The following is a 25,780-nucleotide window of genomic DNA, read 5'->3' as shown; positions in this document are numbered from 1 at the left end:
AAGGGGTTGCGAGCGCACGCGCAGTTGGTAGCGGAGACTTGGCTGTGTGGCGGTGTGGGTGAGTTGGGTGCAGGTGGACTCGTCTTGGCCCTCAGAATCCCCGAGTGGCCGCTGCCGTTTTCTCCTGCCCTTACCATGTTTCTCACCCGGTCTGAGTACGACAGGTCTGTGTGGCTGGGGGAAATGGGGTGGAAGTTACGGGTCGGCGGGCCCGGGGCCCGGTCTGGGCCTGGGTTCTGCCGTGTCATGGGGGCGCCCCAGGATCCCGAGTCTGGCCCGGCCCGGGGATCTCTCGCCTTCCCCAGCCGCCCGCTGTGATTCCCCAGGCTAGAGTTGCGCCTGTCGGCCGCACTTGTCCTACCGCTGAGTCACTGCTGTGTCCGAAGTCGGTGCGGAAGCGTGAAGCTCCGCTTTGTACTTGGGGAAAGAAGGCTGGTGCGCCGCGACTCCGACCTTTAACCTGGGAAAGGCCAGGAGTCACCCCTTCTCCCCTTCATCTTTTTGTGCTGAGTGTGACTGCCTTTTTAAAAATGTAAACGTGTGCCTGGAAGAAAAAGCAATTAGAGATCACTTAATGGGTTTGATCATATCAGCTCCCTTTTCCTTCTAGGAGGACAACCTCGTTTTCCGTTTCTTAGCTGTGGGAATAGAGCAGCCATTCCTTTGATTGCGGTGTAATGGGGCGTGATGTGATGTATAGTTTCTGCAGAAGCGCGAAGGAAGTCTCAGCTTTGCCCAGATACAGTGTATGGAGTCTGATTTTATGGGAACTGGGGTTTAGAGTGTTCTCAAGAGTTTTGTCATCATGCTGATTCAACTAGACCCAGGCTTTTCTGACTTTTTGAACAGTTTAAAGCAAGTTACTTTAAATGTGTGTTGAAGCCAGATCTGTTTTTGAAATCAAAGCTGTGAGATTGTTGTATTTGTATAAAACAAAAAATCTTTCAGAGCTTGGAAAAGTTAAGTAATATTAAATTGTACATACTTATGCTGTAGACATTTTTACTTTCAGTTTCTCTTTTGATCATTTACGTTTCACATAGCTATTGTTTTTTTTAATTTTAAAACCAGGAAAGGCAGATGTTTTCTTTGTACTAGATGGCTTGAGAAGCTGCATTTCTTGTCAAGTATATGTTGAACCTGTCAAAAGTTTTATCAGAACTACCACTTTAAGAAAAAAATCCTTTTACTGACGCATAGAAAATGTATGTGAGGTTTTAAGACTGACTCCTTAAAAAAAAAAAAAAAAACGGACTCCTTTTCCTACTGTCCTATAAAATGACTTTGTTAGTCAATATTTAGCTTCCAGAGCATTGAAGAGAATCATCTGTGGGTGATATAATTTTGAGTAAGGGGTGTGTATGATGGAAATTGTTATTCTTATCAGAAAGCCTTTATTAAGGTTTTTGTGATCATTTACTTAACATCTTTATTAACTGCTTTGTGTTACTCATTTTTGTATCTTCCTAAAGAATGCCTAAAACAGTCCTTTTTTATTCACTTAGCTAAGGTACTTGAATGCTTGTCATATGGCAGTGAACAATGTCATGATCCTTTTTCTCATATGGGAGACTGTCTTTTAAAGAACTATTTACTAAAGTAACTACCGTATAATTCAGAAATGTGTTCATGTCATTAGAGAAGCTCAGATCAACACTATGGGAGTTTGATGAGAGAGATTGCATTCAATATTAGGGTATTATGGAAAACTTCAAAAGGAGCTGATATTTAAACTGAGCCTTAGGGACTTCCCTGGTGTTTCAGTGGCTAAGACTCCGTGCTCCCAATGCAGGGGGCCCGGGTTCGATTCCTGATCAGGGAACTAGATCCCACATGCATGCCGCAACCAAGAGCCCGCATTCGGCAATGAAGATCCCACTTGCTGCAAGTAAGACCAAGCACAGCCTAAATAAATAAATTAATTAAAAAAAAACATAAATAAACTGAGTCTTAGATGTAAGGTTTTAATAAATATGGAGAGTGAGAGTGAATAGTTTTATTTATTTATTTATTTATTTGCGTTACGCGGGCCTCTCACTGTTGTGGCCTCTCCCGTTGCGGAGCACAGGCTCCGGACACGCAGGCTCAGCGGCCATGGCTCACGGGCCCAGCCGCTCCACAGCATGTGGGATCTTCCCGGACTGGGGCACGAACCTGTGTCCCCTGCATCGGCAGGCGGACTCTCAACCACTGCGCCACCAGGGAAGCCCAAGAGTGAATAGTTTTGAGGCAGAGAATATAGGATGAACAAAGGAGGGGCAGTGGGAAAGCATACATAGTTGGTGTTTGTGAAAATTCTAGTCTGCTGGCACATATGATACACATATGGGAATGGGGGGAGATCTGGGAAAACACTATGGTGCTAGATACTGGATGGTTTTTAATATGAGGTTGAGAAGTTTGGGTCTTATTTTGTAGGCATCTGTGTGGCATAAATTATCATTTTAAGAAGTTACATAATCATAATTGTGTTGTATAGAGATTAATTGACTGGATTAGAGGAAAGAGAATCAATACCAGTTAGGAGGCTATTAAAATACTTAGGTGAAAGGTAATGAGGGCATTGAGAATGGAAGGGAGTGTTGAGTTACTGTGGGGGGGAGGCGTGGGGGGGGACTGATTTGAATTGATATGACTTGGCATATGGTTAATTATGGGAAAAGGGGAGGAGTGAGTCAGATCATTCAGAACTTTATAGTTTGGGGAACTGGGAGATGCGAGGTGTTTTAAAATAAAAATGAAGTAGGAATGGCAGGAGATGTAGCTGATTTTGCAAGGGTGACTGGATATTTCAGACTGGAAAATGTCAAGTGTTTGGTACTAATGGGATATCCAAATGGAAATGCTCAGGAGGCTTTCAGATTAATCAGGAAAGAGGTCAAACTGGTAATAGAGATTTGGAAGTAGTTAGTGCTTGACATAAATGAAATAACCCGGAGAAAGTTTGAAAACAGGGCCAAGAGCAGAGCCCACATTAGGGAAGACTTAGTAATACCTCAACAGGATGAAGTTCCTGAATTAGGGTGAAAATACTGTATTCGTATTCACATAGTACTTTACACTTTACAAAGTGCTTTCATAATCTGTGCAATTCAATACCAATTGTATTATGACAGAGGCAGGATAGATTTTTTTTTTCATTTGAGCGAATTAAAGTTAGTAAGTGGCAGAACTAGAATTTAATCCCAGGTCTTCTGCCCTCGGACTTTCCTCTCAGTGATTTTTAAAAGCTGTTTCTTAGAGTCCTAAATTTCCTTTTAAATGACATTAGTGATAGTACCTCTGGGGAAAGTAGGAGGCTGGAATGGTGAGATTCTCTTTTGACTCCTGATGGTTGAAAGCTTGGTCTTAGATTGCCTAAATTCTCATTCCAGTTCTGCCTCTTATATGCTGAGTGACTTTGGGCAAATTACTCAACCTCTTTGTGTCTCAACTTCCTCATCTCTAAAATAGTATCGCTTTAGAATACTATTTCATGGGATCGTTTTGAGAATTAAGTGTGTTGTCATTTAAAGGTTTGTAACAGTGCCAGGCATATAGTACATATTCAGTAAATGTCAACTTGTATTATTATCTGTTTTATATTTGGGATATATATATATAATATTTCTCTTGTAAAAAAAAAGAGGTTTTGGGGCTTCCCAGGTAGCGCAGTGGTTGGGAGTCCGCCTGCCGATGCAGGGGACACGGGTTCGTGCCCAGGTCAGGGAGGATTCCACATGCCGCGGAGCGGCTGCGCCCGTGAGCCATGGCCGCTGAGGCTGCGTGTCCGGAGCCTGTGCTCCGCTGCAGGAGAGGCCACAACAGTGAGAGGCCCGCGTACCACAAAAACAAAAAAACAAACAAACAAAAAAGAGGTTTTGATAAAACAAATTTGAAAACACTGCTCTATATCATCTTACACGTTATAAACTCCAGACTCCATAAACCAAGGAGCACAACTATTTTCATTCATTTGTTCAAATATTCTTAAAGTGTCCACTGTGTGCGGAAAGCTTTTATAGCTAGGACCGTGATGCCTCTTCTCCAAAGGGATTTCTAACAGATGAGCAAGGAAAGGTTGGGAATTGTTTAAGGGAGAAGAGCAGTCTGGCCTGTATAATGTATTGAATGAATTAACTAGGTTAGGCTTTAGGAACTGCAGCAGATCTCAGTCTGTTGTTCAGATAACAATACTAATTCATACAAATAAATAGAGAAATGTCCCTGTGGCTGACTTTTACTAAAAAGTAAGATATTAACATCAAATTCACATAATGGGAAGAGGATAAGGATAAATGCACATTTTCTTAGGAATTGCCTGATAGTTTGGGGGCATGAATTTACCAGAGGGATTCCAAATTGATTCAGGATTGAGGCAGAAAGTCACCTGGTTTCATTTGATCAGTTTGAAGATATTATGGGAGTGGGGCAGAGGTGTTCTATGTATAGGTTCCATTCTCTTGAAAAACTGTTAATGTACCAAAAAATAGCTACAGATTGTTGTGGGTAAAGGAGCATAAAGGCAGTGTGCACATCGTGTAGCCATCTGAGCTAGATGTCAAGGAACTTGACTTTAGTGTCTCTACGCTTATTTTTTGACAATTTTAATACCTTTTTCTTTTTTTTAATTATAGGGGTGTGAATACTTTTTCTCCTGAGGGAAGATTATTTCAAGTGGAATATGCCATTGAGGCTATCAAGGTATAGTATCAAGTGGGGTAGTTTTTGAAGTTTCATGGCAACTTAGTACTTCGCTGGCAGAACATTTGGAGTAAATGTGTTTTACCTGTTCCTTTAGAAAATGTTCTTTATCTCCCTTTAATCAACCATAGTTAACCTTCTTTTTAATTTTATTTTTTTATTGAAGTATAGTTGATTTACACTGTTGGGCACAATTAACCATTTGTATAACAATTTCAATCCCATTCCTAACAACTACTTTGGAACTTTTTAAACAAATAACTGCTTCATAGTTATGTAAGTAGCTTTTTCTTAGTGGGGTTGGAAGGACATGTTTGTGTTTATAATCTTCTTGGCTATAAAGAAAGGGGTCTAGAATTCCTGAGTTAGCACCTGGGAGATATTTTATCATCTTGAACAAATCATTTAACTGATCACCTGTATTCTTGTTGGTAAATTTGTCAATTTGTACTAGACATTTTTGGGTCTGAATAAGAGATGTGTCCTGTAATCTAACAACAAAATCGAATAGTTCAAACCAGTATTCAAAAAATTAGTTAGAAAATAAGCTATTTATACTAAAGTTAGTTATGTGGGACCTTCTATTTGTTGGATTATGGATAATCTAAATTCTGCTTTAGATCTAAATTAGGTCATTTAGGATAAGGTCCAGGCATCAGTATTTTTAAGGACTACCTCAGTGATTCTTAGTGTCTAGCAAGGGTTGAGAATCACTGATCTAGTCCAACTCTTCACTCCGTTTCAATCACCTCTACATCCCCAAACAGCTTCTGTTTTAATAGATCTAGTGACAGAATATTTTCTCACTAGATAGCTCATTCTATTTGGAAATAGTTCATAATGGTTTAGAAATTTATCCTTATATTGAATTGAAAGTCTAGCTTCCTGAAGTTTCCTTCAGTTGGCCCTAGTTTTGCCCTTGAACCATACAGGATGTTTAAACCTCTTTCATAAGGCAATTCCTCACATATTTGAAGAGAACTATTGTGTTTCCCTCTAAGTTACCTCCTCTAGAAAGAGTGTATTGGGGGAAATCGTTGTGTGAGAATCTGGAAAGGGCAAAGAAGATTCTTAGTTGAAGACATAGGAGTGAAGGTGGAAGCATTGTTGTAGATAGTTGGCAGAAAACGATGGGCCAGCTACAAAAAGTGCCTGTTTTCTATTTCTCATCATGTGTGCCCTATATTTAAACCATATGTTACTATGCAGTCTGAGATTATCACAATTCCAAGCTGTAGCATTTATTTTGAGGCTCAGCTAAGATAATAGTTCTATCCAGATGTGCAAGCGAAGAGTAATTCTCAGTTTTTTGGGTTCTCCTTAAGCCCCTTAGTGCTAGTAATTTCCATGTTGCTTAGAGATAACGAGATGGTATCTGATCTCTGTAGCCCTAGTTTGAGCTAGGATGGAGTAGTGCCATTAATGTATGCTGCTTAACCTGTGTAAAAATTCATACTCTTGGGTGTTGAAACAACCTTGTTGTTGTCTTGGCAACTTAGCCAATGTGAAAGCAATTTGATAACTATAAGGATTTAGTAGTATGAAAGGAGCTGGAGAAATTTCTAAAAATGACTGACAAATAGAAATTATCACGTAGAGGTGCTGTATGGATGGCATGGGTGAGATATAGCCAGCTGAGGTGGGGGCAGAATGCCTTTTAGAGTAGGTTTGGGGGAAGAAATGGAAATCTGTGGCAGTGTCAAAATTATTGTATTATTCTGAGCATCTGGATATTGGTTACTATGCTAGTAAATTATATTAAATAAATAATACATAGTCAGTTCAGATGTTCCCTTTCTTCCCTTCTCCGTCTCCCCGGTCCCAACCCAGGGTGGGGGTGGAGTTTAGTCAGAATCATAATATTGAAATGTCTGGGGATAAATGTAATGTACAAGAGAAAATTATCTTGATTTTGATATATTTTGTAAAATAGCCTGTCTCAAAATATTGACACTTTTTTGGAGTAGAAGCATAGAAATCTATTTTTTAATTAATTGATTGATTGATTGATTTTTGACTGCATTGGGTCTTCGTTGCTGCGCGCGGCCTTTCTCTAGTTGCGGTGAGCGGGGACTACTCTTCGTTGTGGTGCTCAGTCTCTAGGTGCACGGGTTTCAGTAGTTGTGGCATGTGGGCTCAGTAGTTGTGGCTTGCGGGCTCTAGAGCGCAGGCTCAGTGTGGCGCACGGGCTTAGTTGCTCCGCGGCATGTGGGATCTTCCCGGACCAGGGCTCGAACCCGTGTCCCCTGCACTGACAGGCAGATTCTTAACTATTGCGCCTCCAGGGAAGTCCTAGAAAGCTATTTAAGTTGGAGGCCAAATTGAACAAGTTGAAATTTTTTTCTTGTGCTATGAGAACTTCCTCCACAAAATAATTACAGGGACTATTGGCATTTTAGAATGGATAATTCTTTGTTGTGGGGGACAGACCTGTGCATTGCAGGCTGTTGAGCAGCATCCCTGGCCTCTACCCATTAGATGCCAGTAGCACTCACTCCTCCAGTTGTGACAGCCAGAAATGTCTCCAGACTTTGTCAGTTGTCCCCTAGGTGGTAAAATGGCCCCCGGTTGAGAATAACCCTGCTAGATAAAGTTTTAAGGTAGGTATGGGGACTTCCCTGGTGGTGCAGTGGTTAAGAATCCGCCTGCCAATGCAGGGGACTTGGGTTCGAGCCCTGGTCCAGGAAGATCCCACATGCCGCAGAGCAACTAAGCCCGTGAGCCACAACTACTGAGCCTGTGCTCTGGAACCTGTGAGTCACAAGTATTGAAGCCCATGTGCCACAACTACTGAAGCCCATGAACCTAGAGCCCATGATCCACAGCAAGAGAAGCCACCGCAATGAGAAGCCCACACACTGCAATGAAGAGTAGCCCCCGTTCACCGCAACTAGAGAAAGCCCACGCGCAGCAATGAAGACCCAATGCAGCAATAAATAAATAAGCAAATAAATAAATAAATAAATTTAAAAAGTAGGTATGAATTCTGTTCTTCTCTGTTCAGTTGGAGATTCAAGATCAATACACTATACATAAAACAATTAGGGGACAACTAAGTGCCAAATTAAATTCTCTGACAATGGTTTCTGACTTTTTTATTTTACAATTGACCCTTGAACAGGGCAAGGGTTAAGGACACCGATCCTCCAAGCAGCCTAAAATTGGCCTATAATATATTGATATAGTTGGCCCTCCATATCTGTGGTTCCTCATTCACCCATTCAACCAATCACAGATCAGTACTGTTGTATTACTACTGAAAAAAAAAATCCACATGTAAGTGGACCTGCACAGTTCAAACTTGTATTGTTCAAGGGTCAACTGTATTTTTAAGGCATACATGCATGTAGTTTTAGTCAGAAGGTAAAATCGTTTTATAAACCTTGTAATGAAAGCAGAAATCCCCGAGCCTGCCCCTCTTTATCTTCAGCTTCTCAGATGCAACATTTTAAAGTCTTTTAGCTAATTTTCTTGGCATTTACTTCCATATCTCTAAGATGGGAACGCAGACTTACATTTTTTTCACCTAGGTATTATCCACAGACTTTTCATTATGAAGGGTGACGATTTCTGCCCCCAGTGACACACAGATACAGTTTCCTACTGGGGTAGAGATAGGGCAACCCTCTCAATGTATATCATATCTATCATAATCTTGTTAGATCATTAGTCAACATTTCTATTGGTAAGACTATGTAAATGCTTTTCATACCTGAGCCATTTTTCTGTTTCTGCACAATAGTGTTTTCCTGGGAGTTTATAATTCTCTTTAAAAAATTTGCCTAATTTAGTATGTAAATATCAATAATTCAGCCCCAGGGTCTCTCCAAGTTATGTATATCCTCTCAAAACACTCAGGCACATTAAGTATCCTGTAAAAGATTATTAAAGAAATCTTTGAGCCTTTGACCAGCTCTAATCTGGACTGGTTCTCTGGGCCTGCTGCACAGCTGTATACTTAGGCTCTTCTATCATCATCATCCTAGGAACTCTGTTTAACTCCCTCTTGCGTTAGATCGCAAGTCATTTTCTTTTTTGATGTATTCCTTCAATTTGGTAGAACCCGTTCTCCAATGATTTCATAAGAAAGTATTTTCAATTTCCAAGCTTTTTTGTTTTTTTCCTTTTTCTTATTAGTGTCCTGCTCTTGTTTTATGGATGAAAATACCTTTCTCAAGGACTAAAAAAAATTTTTTTCTTTAGATTTCTTTTTCCCCTTGAACAAGCTAGTTTCTTTAGAGATATATATTTTTAAACTACAGATCTTGACCCATTAGTGGGCACTGAATCAATTTAGTAGGTCATGGGAGCATTTCTTTTTGACGTAGACTGGAGCAGTAGATCTCAGAATGCCTTGCTCATAGTATTGGTGAGTGTTTTCTTCATGAAACTTTGCTTCTATTACATTTATTTCTTTGTATCTGTTTGTGTATTTTGGTCATGATATAAAGTATATTTCTTTTTTTTTTTTTTGCGGTACACGGGCCTCTTACTGTTGTGGCCCCTCTCGTTGCGGAGCACAGGCTCCGGACGCACAGGCCCAGCGGCCATGGCTCACGGGCCCAGCCGCTCCGTGGCATGTGGGATCCTCCCGGACCGGGGCACGAACCCGTGTCCCCTGCATCGGCAGGTGGACTCTCAACCACTACGCCACCAGGGAAGCCCTAAAGTATATTTCTTAATGTAGATTTGGGTCAGAAAATTTGAAAACTACTGCTCTAGAGAAAACTGTCTCTTCTCATTTCATGCCTGGAAGGTGCTTCTGCCTGCTCGCTTCTGAGAGCTGAGCAGGGAAAGAAGGCTGGGGTTCTTAACATTAAACTTGTCAATTTCTACTTAATTCCCCTGTTTTCCTGTAGTACTCTGCCTTCGATGGTGGCATCCCCCAATCTAGAGACCCTCTGTTTTACTCTCTCCAGAGTCTTCTACAGGAGTGGGAGTGGGGGCCATCATCTAGCTTTACAACATAGGGCAAGAGATCTGGAAATCTGTCTCTTAAGCAAACGTTGAACAATTTTATAATTTTTAGCTGTTCTGTTTCTATTTCCAGAGGTCCTTGTTGCCACCATTCCCTTTTTTGGGGGGTCCTATGATAGAAGTCAGGTTGTTTCTTGACTTTCTTTACTACTGGCTTAGGATTTGGATTTCTCAGGTTTGCTAAGTGAGTAATCACTAACCCATCTTCTTTCTTTAAAATGTTGTGTCTGTGTCTTTGTCCATTCTCTTTGTCCTAGTGGACTTATCCAGTCCCCGCTTAAGCCTTTTAATCTCCTGTTCTCAGGCTTGGAGAAGGAGTAGAGCTAATGTATGCATTCAGTCTACACCTTACGTAGAAGTAAGAACACTCATTGTTGACATAAAATTCTTCGACATTTTAGCTCCTGTAGTTATGCATGTACCATTAAGAAAATATACAGTGAAAAGCAGGTATATATATTTAACAACACTTCTAAATAAAGTCACAACTTTACACATTTGAAAAATAATATGTATACGTATGAGACATGATCATTCAGTTTGCATGCGTTTTAAGCATGTTATGCACAGTGATTGATGAAATTCTTTGGACTATTTTGCCATAACAGACTCCAGGAATATGATGCTCACACTGATAGTCATTGCTTTGTAGAACTAAGTAAGTATAGTGATTTACTGTAAGTAAATATAGTGATTATTTAGAGGAGAGAGCACATATAGTCATGGAAGGCTTTATGAATGATGGGTGGAGTTTGGATAGGCAAAGGGAGGAGCGTATTCTAGGTGTGACGGCATGGGCAGAACGAGGGTAGCGGATACTATGGCATGAGAAAATGGATTTGGCTCTACCTGAGGGATTTTGCTGGAGAGTGATAAATAATAAAGTTGGAAGAGTAAAGTAGGATTAGGTTTTGAGGACTCTGGGAGCTTACTTGGATTTTATGTTACAGGCAGTATAGAGAGGTATTAGTTCTTTAGAGAAGGAGAAGTATAATGAAAATAGCATTTTATTGTATCAGTCGGGCCATAACATGAAAGATACATTGGGAGAGAGAGATTAGATGGGGAGACTAAGTAGGAGGCTATTGAAGTAATCTTGGCATATAAAAAAATAGCTAACATTTGTTGCTCATTTATTATGTGCAAGTTACCATTTTAAGCATTTTATGTATGTGTGTTTACCCCTCTTGATGCGTAGGTATTGTTATTATTATCCCCCTTTTGTAGATAAGGAAACTGAGACAAAGGGGTGGGTGATGAGGATGGTGACATGGAGATGGAGAGATGAAATCAAGCTATATTGTAGACTGTTAGTGACCTTGAAAGATATTTTTATGTTGGTGGTGGTGTTTCTTTTTCTTTTCTTTTTTCTTTCTTTCTTTTTTTTTAAGTAAATTACTTTTCTGGAGTTCACATAGATTTGAGGGATATCACCTTTTGGGATAGATCAAGGTAGCAGAGGTAAAAAGATACGAAGTCCAGAAAAAAACATTAGAGTTGTATTACTTCTTGCCCACTATGTTTAGAACTTTAGAATCTGCCCCTCTCCAAAAAACTGGCATTAGAGTTGATCATTTTCCAGACATTTTCAAGACCTTTATTGAACTTCCCCTTTAGAAGCACAAAATTCTGTAAATCAGTGCTCTTGCCATTGACAGAAATAGTACATTATTAGGGTGCTCCTTATTTTCTCTGTGTACTAGATATGGCTGATTGAAGCGTCTATCATGTGAAGATATACAGAGAGATTCCTGGTGAGTATGTGAGACTGTTCTTTGACTTCTAGATGATAACCATAACCTGTTTCTCTTTAGCTTGGTTCTACAGCCATTGGGATCCAGACATCAGAGGGTGTGTGCCTAGCTGTGGAGAAGAGAATTACCTCTCCACTCATGGAGCCCAGCAGCATTGAGAAAATTGTAGAGATTGATGCTCACATAGGTAAGGAGTAGGAGAAGGCTGGTCTGTAGGATCTTGCCTGGGTTAATTAGTCTTCTTTGATGTTTCAAGGGAGGTTCATTATGTGAACATCTTATCCCTTGTTAGTTATCATTTTCCAGGTAGTAGGCCACTGTGCATAATATAGGCAGTAGGAAGCAGTTATAGGATTCACCTACTCCCAGACGTTCCTTTCTCCCTCACATTTATACTTAGCAAATGTGATGGTTATTGAAATATGTGAAGGTTGAATCATAGGCCAGTTCCCTCTGATGGCTGGGTCTTCATCGATGCATAACATTAGGGGGCTACCTGGAGCAGAGGATTGTGTGGGAAGGTAGGGGTGTCCACTAAGGAAAGAGAAGTTCTTAAAGATCTTCAGAGTAACTAAGGTGCAGAGAGTATAAGGATGATAGACTTTGACCCAGCTCGGTACTCTTCCTCTGTTTTCAGATTTTTCATTTCAATCTATCTCCCCTCACCTTCCCTTCCTCCCTTTTTTTTGGGTCCCTGTTAAATTCCCCTGCCGTGGCTTCTAGCATCATTATAGCATGATGAGTAGTTCTACCTATTTATAGCATGGCATTTTAGTTGACTGCCCACATTTACTTAACCTATCTAGTCATCTAATTACTGAAACATTGGTAAAATAATTGCTTGAGGGCGTCAGAATCAAATGCCATAGTGACTCAGGGAACTTGACATTATCTCTTTCATAGATATAGAAACTGAGATTTAGTCTTTTAAGATTAGAACATTGTATCTACTTTATCTGAAGCCATCTACCTTTTGGAGGTAGGTCAGTGTCACTTCGTTCAACAAATTGAGAACCTATTATGTGCCAGGCTTTGTGCTAGACACCAGGGGCACAGAAAGGAATGAGACATAGTCCCCTTGTGTTCCAGGAGCATACAGTTTAATAACAGAGGTAGATATGTAAATAAGTCAATGCAATTAAGTGAAGTGGGTATTAAGAAAGGCTATAGTATATGCTTAGTAGGGGTACAACGGAGGAAACAATTAGTTTTCCCTGGGGCCAGTGGTAGTGAGGTTTTCAGAAAAGGATTCCATAAAGGTGATGCTTGAGCTGAACTGAATTCTAAAAGATAAGGAAGTGTTTACCAAGTGAATAAGTGCCTGGGTGTAGCAGGGGAGAGCTTTCTGGTCAGAGGGAATAGAAAAGAGCAAAGCTGTGGTGGTGTAAAATATAAAATACCCTGGCACACGCAGTTTGGCATGACTGGCAGGTGGAATGTGGCAAGAAATGAGTCTGGGATCAAACAGTGGAAGTCCTTTTTACCAAACTAAAGAGCTTGAACTTGATCCTTTTGCATTGCCAAGGTTTTAAGCACTGAGGAAATATGATCAGATTAGGATTTGAGAAAGACCATTCTGATAGTAGTGTTGAAGGTACAGTGAAGGGGGCTGAGACTGGAGGCAGGGAGACCAGGTCAGAAATTTTTTTAATAGTCCAAATAAAGAGATGATGAAGGCTTAACCAAGGTGGTGGCCAGAAAACGGAGAGGTAAGGACTAATGCCAGACAGGCTAATCAGACAGCGATTGATAGAATTTGGGATTCAGTTGGTTGTGAGGACCAGGGAAAAAGATGGAGCCTAGAAGGGAAATGAGTTGAGTCTGTGTTCTATCCAAGTAGATATATTAAGGGAGTCATTTGGCTTTATAGGTCTGAAATGTGGGAGTGAGACCCAGGCTGGAAATTTAGATTTGGGTCATGACATGTAAAGTCACAGCCATAATCTTGGCATCTTGGGCCATCTCTCATATAACTAGTTTGTGTTGGGTCAGAAAGTGAAAAGACTTGATTTTCTTCTAGTGTCTTCCATTGTAGCTCATAGTTAGATAGTTATTTTTTTTCCCTTGTTTCTCCTGTTGGACTGTTAGTGCTTGCCTAGTTTGAAAGTGCATCACGGGCTACCAAAGAGTGCTGAAGGAATGCTTGAGGATGTAAAGTGTGGAAATTCATGTTTGATTAGCTGCTCTTCTCTGTCTCCTACCTTAATAGCTGGACTTCTGTGTCATTATGAATGGTTTTTATTTATTAGTGATATAATTATACTTGTGTTCAGTGCAGATAATTTCCCATCTAATCTCTTAGGTATATTGCTATGGGATTGCTGAATGGCTGCCATGGTTTCACTCCAGAATTTCAGTATTTCCTGAGTGGATGAAAGAGTTCTACAAGGATTTGGCTACCGGGTCACTGTTGCTTTTACATTGCAGGTTGTGCCATGAGTGGGCTAATTGCTGATGCTAAGACTTTAATTGATAAAGCCAGAGTGGAGACACAGGTAAAATTAGCATCATCTCTCCTTTTTACCATGATGCTTGTGTTCTTTGTTTAGTGATGATATAACTGCCTGGGCTGTACTGCAGGTATCTGTGTTAATATCAGATGTAGCTCTTGGGAGTGATTTTGGGTAGAATCCCTAGTTACAACTTTCTGAGGCTTGGAGTCTAGCCATCCAACCATTGCAGCTTTGAGGAAGCCCTGGTAAATAGTGCTGACAGTCTCTTGCTTCTTTTTGACTTGCCTTATATAAAACAAGCATTGCACTGCATTCTGTTCCCTAATTGACTTTCTGTGGGAGCACCATAGCAAGAGGTAGAAATAGCTAAAGGAATTCTCACCCCAACTGCCTTTGCAGCTAGGCTTGCAAATGACAGCTCTCCTGTAGTGAGTAATGATATGTACCAGGTGATAAATGCTGGTTAGGAATACTGATTTTTTTTTTTAAACTGAGCTTCTGCTGCCTGCAGAGTAGTAGACTGGTAGGAAAAAAATATCTGATTGGTAAAAAAATTTTTTGTGCTTATTTGCAGGTTTGCTGTCAGTACTTATGTAAGAATAAGTCATTTAATTTAAACTCCAGCAGAGTGATAAGATAGGGCCTTTGAGGGAAAGCAGCACTCAGCTATTAGCCTTCACTTTGTGAAAAGACTAGATTTGGTGCTCTGAAGGGTTAACTCTGTTTTTCAAGGGAGCAATCCTCTCCCTTGAAAAGTCATCATTGCTTAGAGTCCTTTTGGTATAACTTTATTTCCAGAGCTATTTCTCTTCCTCTCATGCAGTCCCGAGCATTTGAGTTTAGTGTTAAGGAAAACACACCAGAGCTTGAGCATTCAGTTTCTAACCACAGTTCAAAGGGATGTGTGTGGTGAGATGATGGACTACTTTTAATGCCATTCTTACGAAAGGTAGACCATGCTTTGCTCTTCTTTTAGAACCACTGGTTCACCTACAATGAGACCATGACAGTGGAGAGTGTGACTCAGGCTGTGTCAAATCTGGCTCTACAGTTTGGAGAAGAAGATGCAGATCCAGGTGCCATGGTGAGTTTGATGCTTGTGCCAAGCTTTCTTGCTGTCCTGTGGAACTGATGACATTTGTCCTTGGAACATGTCTTTCCTGTCTCTTCTCGCCCCCCTACTTCGTAGCTATTTATCTTAATACCTCCTGCTTTTTGGTTCTAGTCTCGTCCCTTTGGAGTAGCACTGTTATTTGGAGGAGTTGATGAAAAAGGACCCCAGCTGTAAGTACCATTTGGCCATTTTTTTCCTGCTTCCTTTTTGGGAGAATTATTTTCATTTGGGATGGGACTAGTTGTTTAAATCAAGTGAGAAGATTATTGTAGAGTTGTAAAAATGAAGGGCTTCTAATTCTATAAAGTTCATTGATTCTGTGCTGCTTACACAAAACAAATTTGGGGATTTTATGAAGAACTCCTCTATTGGAATCAGTGCTATTTCTGGAAAGAAATTAGAAGTAACTTTGTTGCTGTAGTCAAAATGTGTTTTAGAGCCTTGCTTTGGAATATTGATTTGATCCCTATCCTCAAATAGTATTTAGATAGGCATACATAAGTGTCATATTTATATATACTCTATATATAAAGTATTCTTATATATACTTCCCTTCTAAATCCCTGAAGAAATTATTATTAGTTTTCTTAAACACTTTTTAAAAGATCTGGTTTCTCCAGCCATAGAACATCTTTTGGATCTGTGCCTCGGTATTTCCTGGCTGCAGGGCCAAGCATTTATATTTTTTAGTGAGATGTTTGTTACATAAAATGCCACCGTTCTTAAGCATTTTAATCCTCTTCTTTTTGGTGGTTTTGCAGGTTTCATATGGACCCATCTGGAACCTTTGTACAGTGTGATGCTCGAGCAATTGGCTCTGCTTCAGAGGGTGCCCAGAGCTCCTTGCAAGAAGTTTACCACAAGGTAATTAAGCATTCTCACTACTTCTATTATCTTTTTTTTAAATCAGGGTATAATTTATATACAATAAAATGCACAGACCTAAGAGTTCAGTTCTATGAGTTTTGACAATTGTATACACCCTTGTAACCAGCACTTAAAACAAAATATAGGGACTTACCTGGTGGTCCAGCAGTTAAGACTCCATGGTCCCAATGCAGGGGGCCCCGGTTCGAGCTGTGGTCAGGGAACTAGATCCCACAGGCCGCAGCTAAAAGATCCTGCATGCCACAGCTAAGACCCGACGTGGCCAAATAAATAAATACTTTAAAATAGATACATATATATATATATAGCAAACTTCCATCACCCTGCCCCAAAATGCTTGCCTCCTCTCCAGTCAGTCTCTTCCCCCCTTTCAGGCACATTTACCGTTATAGATTAGTTTTGTCTGGTCTTTCTATGAATAGAATCATACAGTTTGTATTTTCATGTCTGCCTTTTTTCGTTCAACGTACTGTTTTTGAGATATGTTCATATTTTTGCACATTTCAATAGTTTCTTTTTATTGATGAGTGGTATACCATGGTATAGATGTACCACAATTTGTTTATCCTTTATCTTCACAGCTTTACTTAGCAGTTTATATTTCCTAGTCTGGCTCTCCAAGCAAGTGGGCATTTGGTACTTTTTATCTTTGTGGGATGGGAAGACTTGGTTTGAGGTAACTCATTGTAGTGGCTGAAGGCTGCCCTACTTGTCATTCAGGTGGTTCATACAGGGATGCCTGCTTACATCTACCTCTCCTAGTATTGCTTTTACGTGTGCAGAAAATTAGGTACAAAATGGGGTAAGCAAAGAGCAGATTTTCTAAACCATTGGGCTACCTTCTAGATCATTTGGGAATTATTCACAGGATATCATCAATATTATCTTGCTTCTAGATCAAAAGACAATAACTAGAGAAGTCTAACTCTTTCCCCTTCTTCAAAGATCACTTACCATATTAAAGTTGGTAACTTTGTTCTGGTTCAAAATAAGACTTTTTTATTCTCTGAATAAAGGTACTCTACTTATTTATCATTTACCTGAATTCTGGAGATACTTGTAATGCACTGTACTTATTGAGATGTTTGATTTATTAATATTTGCTAAATCATTTCTTCAGGGAGATATAGGGGGAATCTTTGAAGGAAGGAGGCATTATGTACAATTAATGGCTACTCTTCTTACCCTCTTTGTTTCAAGTCTATGACACTGAAAGAAGCCATCAAATCTTCACTCATAATCCTCAAACAAGTAATGGAGGAGAAGCTGAATGCAACTAACATAGAGGTATTTTTCTGTTTTATTCAGATATAGCTCTCATTGCTGAAGATCAAGATAGTAACATTTTTGTATGCTCAGTTCTTAAGAAGTTATTATCCTGTGAATAAGCAAATTTAGTAATATGGTAATGGCAGAAGCCAGAATTTGGTGAGTTAAAGAATAAAAGGGAGTGATGAAGTGGACAAAACAAGAATATGCTGCCTTCTCAAGAAGTAATTAATGTCAGCAGCAGGCAGCATTAAAGAAAAGGATTTTTGTCTTTTTAAGGATGGGGAAAGACTTGAAAATACTTTTATAGTCTGAGAAGCAAGTAGTGGATAGAAAAATGTTAAAAGAATTAAAAGTGGAAGTTAGATAATAATGGAAAAGTTGTAGAAGAGAGAAGGCATGGTACAAATGAAGGAGTTGGTTTTGAAAAGTAGAATTGATTCAGCATTATATTGAATACCCATTACATGCCAGGTACTATGTAGATGCCAGGGATACAGACACAGAAAATCCAGTTCCCATTAAGTAGTATAGAGGACATACAGATAATAACAGCTTAGGTTGATACTTCTGTAATAGCAATATGAATGGATTGACACAGGAACATATAACTTATACTGGGGCGTTAGGAAAGCTTACTGGAAGAGGTGAAGTTTGGAGAAGGGAAGAGAATGGTATTCCAGGAAGAGGGAACAGGACATGTAAAATAACATTGTGCGTGAAAGGGAACTCTGAGGGATTTATCTGAATGCTGGAGTGTGAGATGTATGTAAGATAGGGAGATGACACTGGGGAGACGTGGACCAGATTCTGAATGCCCTTATTTAGGATCCTAAGAGTAGACAGGAGGATGGGAGGTAATGATGAGTAAAGTTAAGGCAGGTTTGGAGGTGAATTGGGAGAGAGGTGTTATATTTCCCTGGTGATTTTTAGATCATCTGCTGAGGGTGGGTGAATGCAACAGTGAAATTAAGAAGAATGGGAAATATTTGGAAAAGTCATTATGGATAGGGGAAAGGAAGACAGGGATGAGTAAAAGGATTTCTGGGTCACATTAAAATACGCTAGCTGAAGCTGAAATCACAAAACAAGTTGTAAAAAGTCAGGATACTGGTTACCCTTGGAGGCATGGTATGTATGTATATTATATTTTAATTAAAAAATTTTTAAAGGCCAACTGAAGCTGGAATCACAAATGAGTAGTTAAACCAATCAGCACTTACCAGGATACTTTTCAGCTATGCTCAGCATAGATTGAGAACATGTATATTTGGATAAATCTCTGGCAGAGGATTGACTGTTTATGGGCAGAAGAATGGAGAGAGTACTGGAGAGTATTGTTTGTCAATCTGTCACCAATAGAGCCCGGTTCCATAGGCTGCAGTGAAATGGGCAAAACTGGGCGCCAGAACAAGGGGCTGGCCTAATGGTGGGAAGGTCTGAGAAGAGTTGGAGAGAGGTTGGGGCTGCGGGAGGGGTGTTTGTCTTGCTTCTTTAGCAGTCATGGGGAGAGGGGGTTATGGAATGGAAACGGAAAACTTACTTCATAAATAGTTGTTTTTTCACCTTCTCAGCAAAGATTTGAAAATGCTTCCCCTTCATGCCAGTCTCTGAGATGATGAGGCACAAAAAATGCAACGATAGCCCATATTGACCCTTAGGAGGGATTTTGTCAGTTCCTTTTGTGCTTTGTTTTCTATGGTACTGAATGAGATAGGGTCTTGGCATTTCCACTAAGACTATCTCCTTGCTACCTCAGAGTAATTCACATGTAGCTCTTTTGATTTCACAGTGAAGGTTCTAAGGCCTGCTTGGTTCAACTAAAACTTCAAAGGTATTTTTTAGCTCATTCAGTTTCAGTGCAACTACAGTGTTGCTTTGAAGAGAGCATCAGGTGTGTGTCTTATCCACACTGTATCATTAATCCCCGACTAGAGTTTTCTTTCCTTTAAAACAGGAGCACTTCCACTTTTCCAAGCTCTAACTCATGGTTTCCAAACCTGGCTGTCCATCAGTCTTTGGCTGTCCATCAGAAATCTCTATTTTTGAAATCTCCTTGGGTGACTCTGATGGTCAGTCTAAGAAGGTCAGGCATTTGGGAGCCACTGCTCTAGAGCCCATCCTCCTCTGTCTCTTTGAGGTCCCTGCTCCGCCAGTTGTCCCTTGCGTCACCAGCCTCTCCTCAACAGCCACTTCCCCTCAAAAAGGGAAAATCTCCAAGTTGCATCTTTCTTTAGAGAAACAAAAAAACAAAACCCACCTTTGTCAACCCCTCTCTCTACCCAGTATCCTTTTTTTTAAAGATCAACTTCATTGAGGCATAATGTACATACTGTAGTGTGCGCCTGTTTTAAGTTTACAGTTCAGTGAATTTTGACAAAGGTATAACCCTTGTATCCGCAACCACAAGATACAGAACGTTTCTGTCGTCCCCAAAAGTTCCCTCATGCCCCCGCCCTTTTTTTTTTTTTTTTTCTTTTGCCGTACGCGGGCCTCTCACTGTTGTGGCCTCTCCCGCTGTGGAGCACAGGCTCCGAACGCACAGGCTCAGCGGCCATGGCTCACGGGCCCAGCCGCAACGTGGCACGTGGGATCTTCCCAGACCGGGGCACGAACCCGTGTCCCCTGCATCAGCAGGCAGACTCTCAACCACTGCGCCACCAGGGAAGCCCCCCTCATGCCCCTTTTTAGTCACTTCCTTCCACCGATCTGCTTTTTGTCACTATAGATTTGTTTTGCATGTTCTAGAATTTCTTATAAATGGATCTTACAGTGTGTATTCTTTTTGTGTCTCACTTCTTTCACTTAATAATTTTGAAATTCAGGAGTTTGTTACATTTTATTGCTATTCCATTTATCGTCTCTTTTAACCTTTAATTGCTAGATGATGAATCTGTATTCATTGTCTTCACTGCCTCGCCTCATTTATTTCTCAATCACTGCCATTGGTTTCTGTTATTATTTCCCTGAGACTGCCCCTTGCAAAGATAACTCCTCTTTATCAGATTTCATGGTCATTTTTAAGACTTCTTTTTTTTTCTTTTGCGGTACGCGGGCCTCTCACTGTTGTGGCCTCTCCCGTTGCGGAGCACAGGCTCCGGACGCACAGGCTCAGCGGCCATGGCTCACGGGCCCAGCCGCTCCGCGGCACGCGGGACCTTCCCGGACTGGGGCACGAACCCGCGTCCCCTGCATCGGCAGGCGGACTCTCAACCACTGCGCCACCAGGGAAGCCCAAGACTTCTTATATGACCTTTTCTGAAGCAGACACCACAAATTTTTGACAGTTGTAAAACTAAACTCATCATTTTTCCTGAAAGCCATTTCCTCTTCCCTTATTTCTAATTCTGGTTGATGACACCTTCAGTGAACCTGTCATTCACAGCAGAAACCTGGAAGACTTTGACCTCCCTTTGCCTTCACCGATTTGTGTCTTTGCCTCCTTAAATAACTCATATCAGTGCCTCTTCTTCATGCCTATTCCCAGGGCCTTCTCTTGTTCAGGCCCTCATTTTTCTCCTGCCTTGTATGTTTTCAGATATCCTAGCTAGTCTTCCTGCCTCTAGCCTTGCCCTCCTCCTTTTCATTCCATTTCCCCTTCCATTGTGCTACTGAAGTGGATTTTCTAAATTGCATATCTAATCTCAATTGTCCTCCATTTGTAAAAAGTCTTTTCTGACTCTTAACTGTCTGCAAGATAAATTCCAAACTTCTTTTCATGTCACAGTAATTCACTACTTCTTAAGGCATATGTTTAACCCGTTAGGTACCTTGCTAATTTTACATGTAATTATCTTTTAATCCTCACAATAGCCTTATGAGATAGGTATTCCTACTTCCATTTTACAGAGGAGGAAACTGAGGCTTTGAGAAGGCAAGACCTTGCCCAAAGTAACAGCATTGGTAAATGGTGGAGTCAGTTTGAAACTAGGTCTGATTTGGGGTCCTGTACTTTTTACCACTTTAATACACTATCTCTCTCTGAGCTCTGAACTCCTGCTACCTCTCCATTTCATCTCATCACATATGCAACCTCTGCTCTAGTCATTCGGAATTACTTTCAGTTTGCAAATACATCATCTTGTTTTGTGCATTTATGCATTTGCATATTCAGTCTGCCCTCTGCTCCTTGACTGACCCATTCTTGTAGTGCTTTAAGACACAACTCAAAGATTGCTTCTCCTTGAAGCCTTCCTGGACTCCCCCTAGATTACTCCTTTGTGCCTTTATGTATTCTTGGCTCTGTTGTAACACTTACCTGACATTAAAAGCATTTGGTGTCTAGCGCTCTTAGTAAATAAGACAGACTTTCTTCACCTTTGGATCTTTAGTGCCTCGTAAAACTGTAACTAGTACACAGGTGCTTAGCAATTAATTATTGATCAAATCAATAAAAGAAAATATCTGTTTTACCTGCCTCACAGAGGTTTTTTGAAAGTAAAGTGAGGACTTCCCTGGTGTCGCAGTGGTTAAGAATCCGCCTGCCAGTGCAGGGGACACAGGTTAGATCCCTGGTCCAAGAAGATCCTGTATGCCACGGAGCAACTAAGCCCGTGCGCCACAACTACTGGTCCTGTGCTCTAGAGCCCGCAAGCCACAACTACTGAGCCTGAGTGCCACAACTACTGAAGCCCGCGCGCCTAGAGCCCGTGCTCTTCAGCAAGAGAAGCCACCGCAATGAGAAGCCCGCGCACCGCAATGAAGAGTAGCCCCCGCTCACCGCAACTAGAGAAAGCCCGCGCGCAGCAAGGAAGACCCAACACAGCCAAAAATAATAATAATAAATAAATAAATGTATATTTTAAAAAAGAAAGTAAAATGAGATAAATGGAAAAGTAGCTTTCATATTCATTATGTAAGTAAATGGCAAGGGGTTATTTTTACTCACCTAGTGATGGGTACCTTCCTGAAGGCAGTATTTGGTTTAAGTCCTATTAGTATTGATTTGCAGCCTGGTTCTATAGGTCTGTTCTAATTCAGAGTTGCCCAGTTTCTGGTTTTTAGCCCCTGTAGTGGTTTGGGAGGACTAGCCTGTGAGCCATGGGTGACTTGACAAAAAACTCTATAGGCTCTCACTCTTCTCTGGTTTATTGACTTTGTATCTCTCTGTCCTCATGTCCTTAAGAAAAGCATTTATATATTTTAATTTCCTTGGAATAGAACTCATGGTCTATATGGACATCACTAAATTATTTTACATATATTTTACAAATATGTTTGGGACTCTTCTGATATTTCGTGTAATTGGATAGATCTTTTAGGAGAATCTAATGGAGACTTCAGGCTTTGAGAGAACATTTTTTTTAGTCTGTCCCCAGACCAGATCTTCAGGTGTTTTAAGATGTGCAGTAGTAGTCTTCTTCTAAATTTTACCTGTAGTTGAGGCAGAGAATAATAAACATCATGTAACTGGGCTATGCTAATTTTGGCAGTTTTCAAATTATACTAAATATCAGTGGTGAATATTACTCAAAAAATGCCCTACTATGTTTAATTTTAAAGTTAAAAAAAGATAATATAAGGAAATGACATTTCAAACAAATTAAACACAAAAGCTAAAGGGAAAAGTGAAGTGGCACCTATTCCTCAGTATTACCCTAAAACATGGGACTATGTTGTCAGCAGAGATGATGGAAAACCTGGTGGTTTGGTTAAATTTGAAACTAACCATCTTCTGACCCTAGTCTTTTATTGCTTAAATACATTATAATCTGGACTGCTGGTTATTACTAATATCTTTACTCGCAACTGATTTCCTATGGTCAGTGTTAATGAGATCTTTTCATCGCCAGTCCTTTTAAAAAAACAAAACAAATGTTTTTCTTATTAAGTTACCATATGGGCAGTTTTAGAGAAAATAATACCCAGCAATAATAGTTAATTATGTGGTGCTTATTACAATGTTCTAGACACTGTTCTAAGCATTTTACATGGATTGACACATTTAATCCTCACAACTACCCTATGAGTTAGGTGCTTTTATCCCCATTTTACTGATGGAAATTGAGGCACAGAGTGGGCAAGTATACCAAGGTCACATACACAAACTCAACTTGCAAGTGTGTGAATATGCTTTTAATATATTTCTAAAGGAATCTTTAACAGAAAAAACTACTGACCCCAATTTGCTGCTGCTTTTGTGATCCTTGTTGAAGTAACCTCAAGAAGGGACAGTGATGCCAGGCATTTGGTTAACTATTATGTGGTGGGTTAACCTCAAAATAGAAAATTTGGTCAAGAAGATTTTTATTTTGGAGTCAGACAGCTATTTTAGGACCTGCTGCTGGAAAGGATATCCCTGGGACAGCAGATCCCTTAGTTCCTAATGAACAGCTGCGTCACCAACAACTTCTCCTGACCGTGCTGGGGCTATAAGCAGGGTGATCGAGCCGAGCTTATTAACCCTTCTCTGTTTTCTTTCCAGCTAGCCACAGTGCAGCCTGGCCAGAATTTCCACATGTTCACAAAGGAAGAACTTGAAGAGGTTATCAAGGACATTTAAGGAAGCGTGATCCTCAGAATTTCTTGGGGACAGTTTCAGTTCTCCTAGTTGCCCTTAACTTTTATTTCCAGCTCCAATTCCTTGGAAAATCTCCAGTGTATGTGCATTTTTTTATGATGTCTGTACATAAAGGCAGTTCTGAAATAAAGAAAAATTTTGAATATTTGTTAATAGACTATTCTCTTCTAATGCAGTCTTGTGTATAAAATACTTGTGTTGGGGGCAAAAAGGATAGTGGTATTAATATCCCTATCCTACCAGTATCCTAAAATTGTTTTAGTGGCTCTGTACAACAGAATCAACTATATTATGAATTCCTTGGTGTTGACAGATGAACTCCCAACTAGTCCAACTCCTCCTCATGTGTTATAGGTACTAATACCACTGTAAACTTCAGTTCTGTAGTTTTTCTTGAGTAAATAGTTATTTTTGCTGCTTATACGAGGAGATGCTACTAATTGACCATCAAAAGAACATGTTTTGAGGCCCTCCCCAAAACTGATGGGTTGGAATAAGCCAGCTACAATGTTGTACTATTTCTTGTGCCTTAAGAGACAATTTGGAATGAGATTTTCTTTTTTTTATGAAGTCAAGGACTATAAAAGAATCAAATTCATGATCTTGGCCTCACTGGCAATCAATTACAAATCAGTAAGAGAGAACTGGGTAATTCAGAAGTAGTTTACATTAGACTTTGGAGTATACTATGAACTTCCCCCGTTAGAGCTGCCAGCATATGACTGGTTGAGATGATTTAAAGAATCAATCTATTGGAGCCTCAAAAATGGCCATATGGACCCAAGAATCCCACTACTGGGCATATACCCTGAGAAAACCATAATTCAGAAATAGACGTACCACAATGTTCACTGCAGCACTATTTACAATAGCCAGGACACAGAACCAACCTAAATGTCCATCGACAGATGAATGGATAAAGAAGAAGTGGCACATACACACAATGGAATATTACTCAGCCATAAAAAGAAACGAAATTGAGTTATTTGTAGTGAGGTGGATGGACCTAGAGTCCATCATACAGAGTGAAGTAAGTCAGAAAGAGAAAAATACCGTATGCTAATGCGTATATATGGAATCTAAAAATAATGGCACTGATGAACCTAGTTGCAGGGCAGGAATAAAGAGGCATAGAGAATGGACTTGATGACGTGGGATGGGAGGGCGAAGCTGGGGCAAAGTGAGAGTAGCATCGACGTATATACAGTACCGAATGTAAAATAGTTGGCTGGTGGGAAGCAGCAGCATAGCACAGGGAGATCGGCTCGGTGCTTTGCGATGACCTAGAGGGGTGGGGTAGGGAGGGTGGGAGGGCGGCTCAAGAGGGATGGGATATGGGGACATGTGTATGCATATGGCTGATTTGTTGTGCAACAGCAACTAACACAGTATTGTGAAGCAATTATACTCCAATAAATATCTATTAAAAGGAATGGCCATATGAAGTAGATATTGTTACTTATCATTCTTAACAGATGAAGAATGTAAGGCTGTGTGACCATGGACTCAGAAAATTAAGCTGTTGAGACTTGAACTCAGGTTTTTCTGGTTTTAAATAATCAACTCTTGGTTTTACAATGCCAGGCATGAGAAGCCTAGATACCTACTGAGTAATAGGGAAATCTCATTGAGATTTGAAATGTACTATACACAACATGGCTAATCCACGTGTGAATAATGCAGAATTGATTGTGTATTGTCTTCATTAACATTTGTAGGAAGTTGTACTCTATGATTTCAAATTCTGATTATTTGAATAGGCTGAATTCATATTAAATTTATACCAAATTTCCAGCAAAATACGTGCTTATATACAGTTGGAAAGTGCAATGATGGGAAACATTTGGGAAAACAGAATTTTGCTCTAGACACACACACACATGAGGTAGGGAACTAAAGTTATATTGTCACCAATGTTCTGGAGACTGTCCTAGTGATTTTAACCCTGTTATTAAATATAATGTGATCATGAGATTAGTTTCCCTCGTGTTCACCTCTTATCAAATCCTAATAGAAAATGCCATTGAAAAATCCTATCTCAACTAATATTTGTTCAGATTTAACAAATTTGAGTACCTATGTACTATATGCCAAGTAATGTATTAGGCATTGGGGATAGAGC

General features: G+C 40.2%; 1 protein-coding gene across 2 annotated transcripts; it reads left to right on the top strand.

Moving 5' to 3' along the window:
* Positions 1–35: 35 nt before the first annotated feature.
* Positions 36–23,811, top strand: PSMA5 (proteasome 20S subunit alpha 5). Of its 2 annotated transcripts, none has more exons than XM_060086203.1 (9): positions 36–164; positions 4,617–4,683; positions 11,475–11,601; positions 13,842–13,909; positions 14,844–14,951; positions 15,093–15,151; positions 15,743–15,845; positions 17,070–17,156; positions 23,563–23,811. In XM_060086203.1, exons 1-9 carry the CDS (start codon positions 136–138, stop codon positions 23,638–23,640), a joined length of 726 nt encoding a protein of 241 aa, XP_059942186.1. In that variant the 5' UTR covers positions 36–135; the 3' UTR covers positions 23,641–23,811. The 2 variants fall into 2 exon arrangements, with proteins under 2 accessions (XP_059942186.1, XP_059942192.1); XM_060086209.1 differs by having other exon boundaries at positions 40–58.
* Positions 23,812–25,780: the final 1,969 nt, after the last annotated feature.

The sequence above is a fragment of the Mesoplodon densirostris genome, chromosome 2, assembly GCF_025265405.1.
Source record: "Mesoplodon densirostris isolate mMesDen1 chromosome 2, mMesDen1 primary haplotype, whole genome shotgun sequence".
NCBI lineage: Eukaryota > Metazoa > Chordata > Mammalia > Artiodactyla > Ziphiidae > Mesoplodon > Mesoplodon densirostris.
Note: the sequence above shows the minus strand (reverse complement) of the source record. Positions and strands in the feature narration are given on the sequence as shown.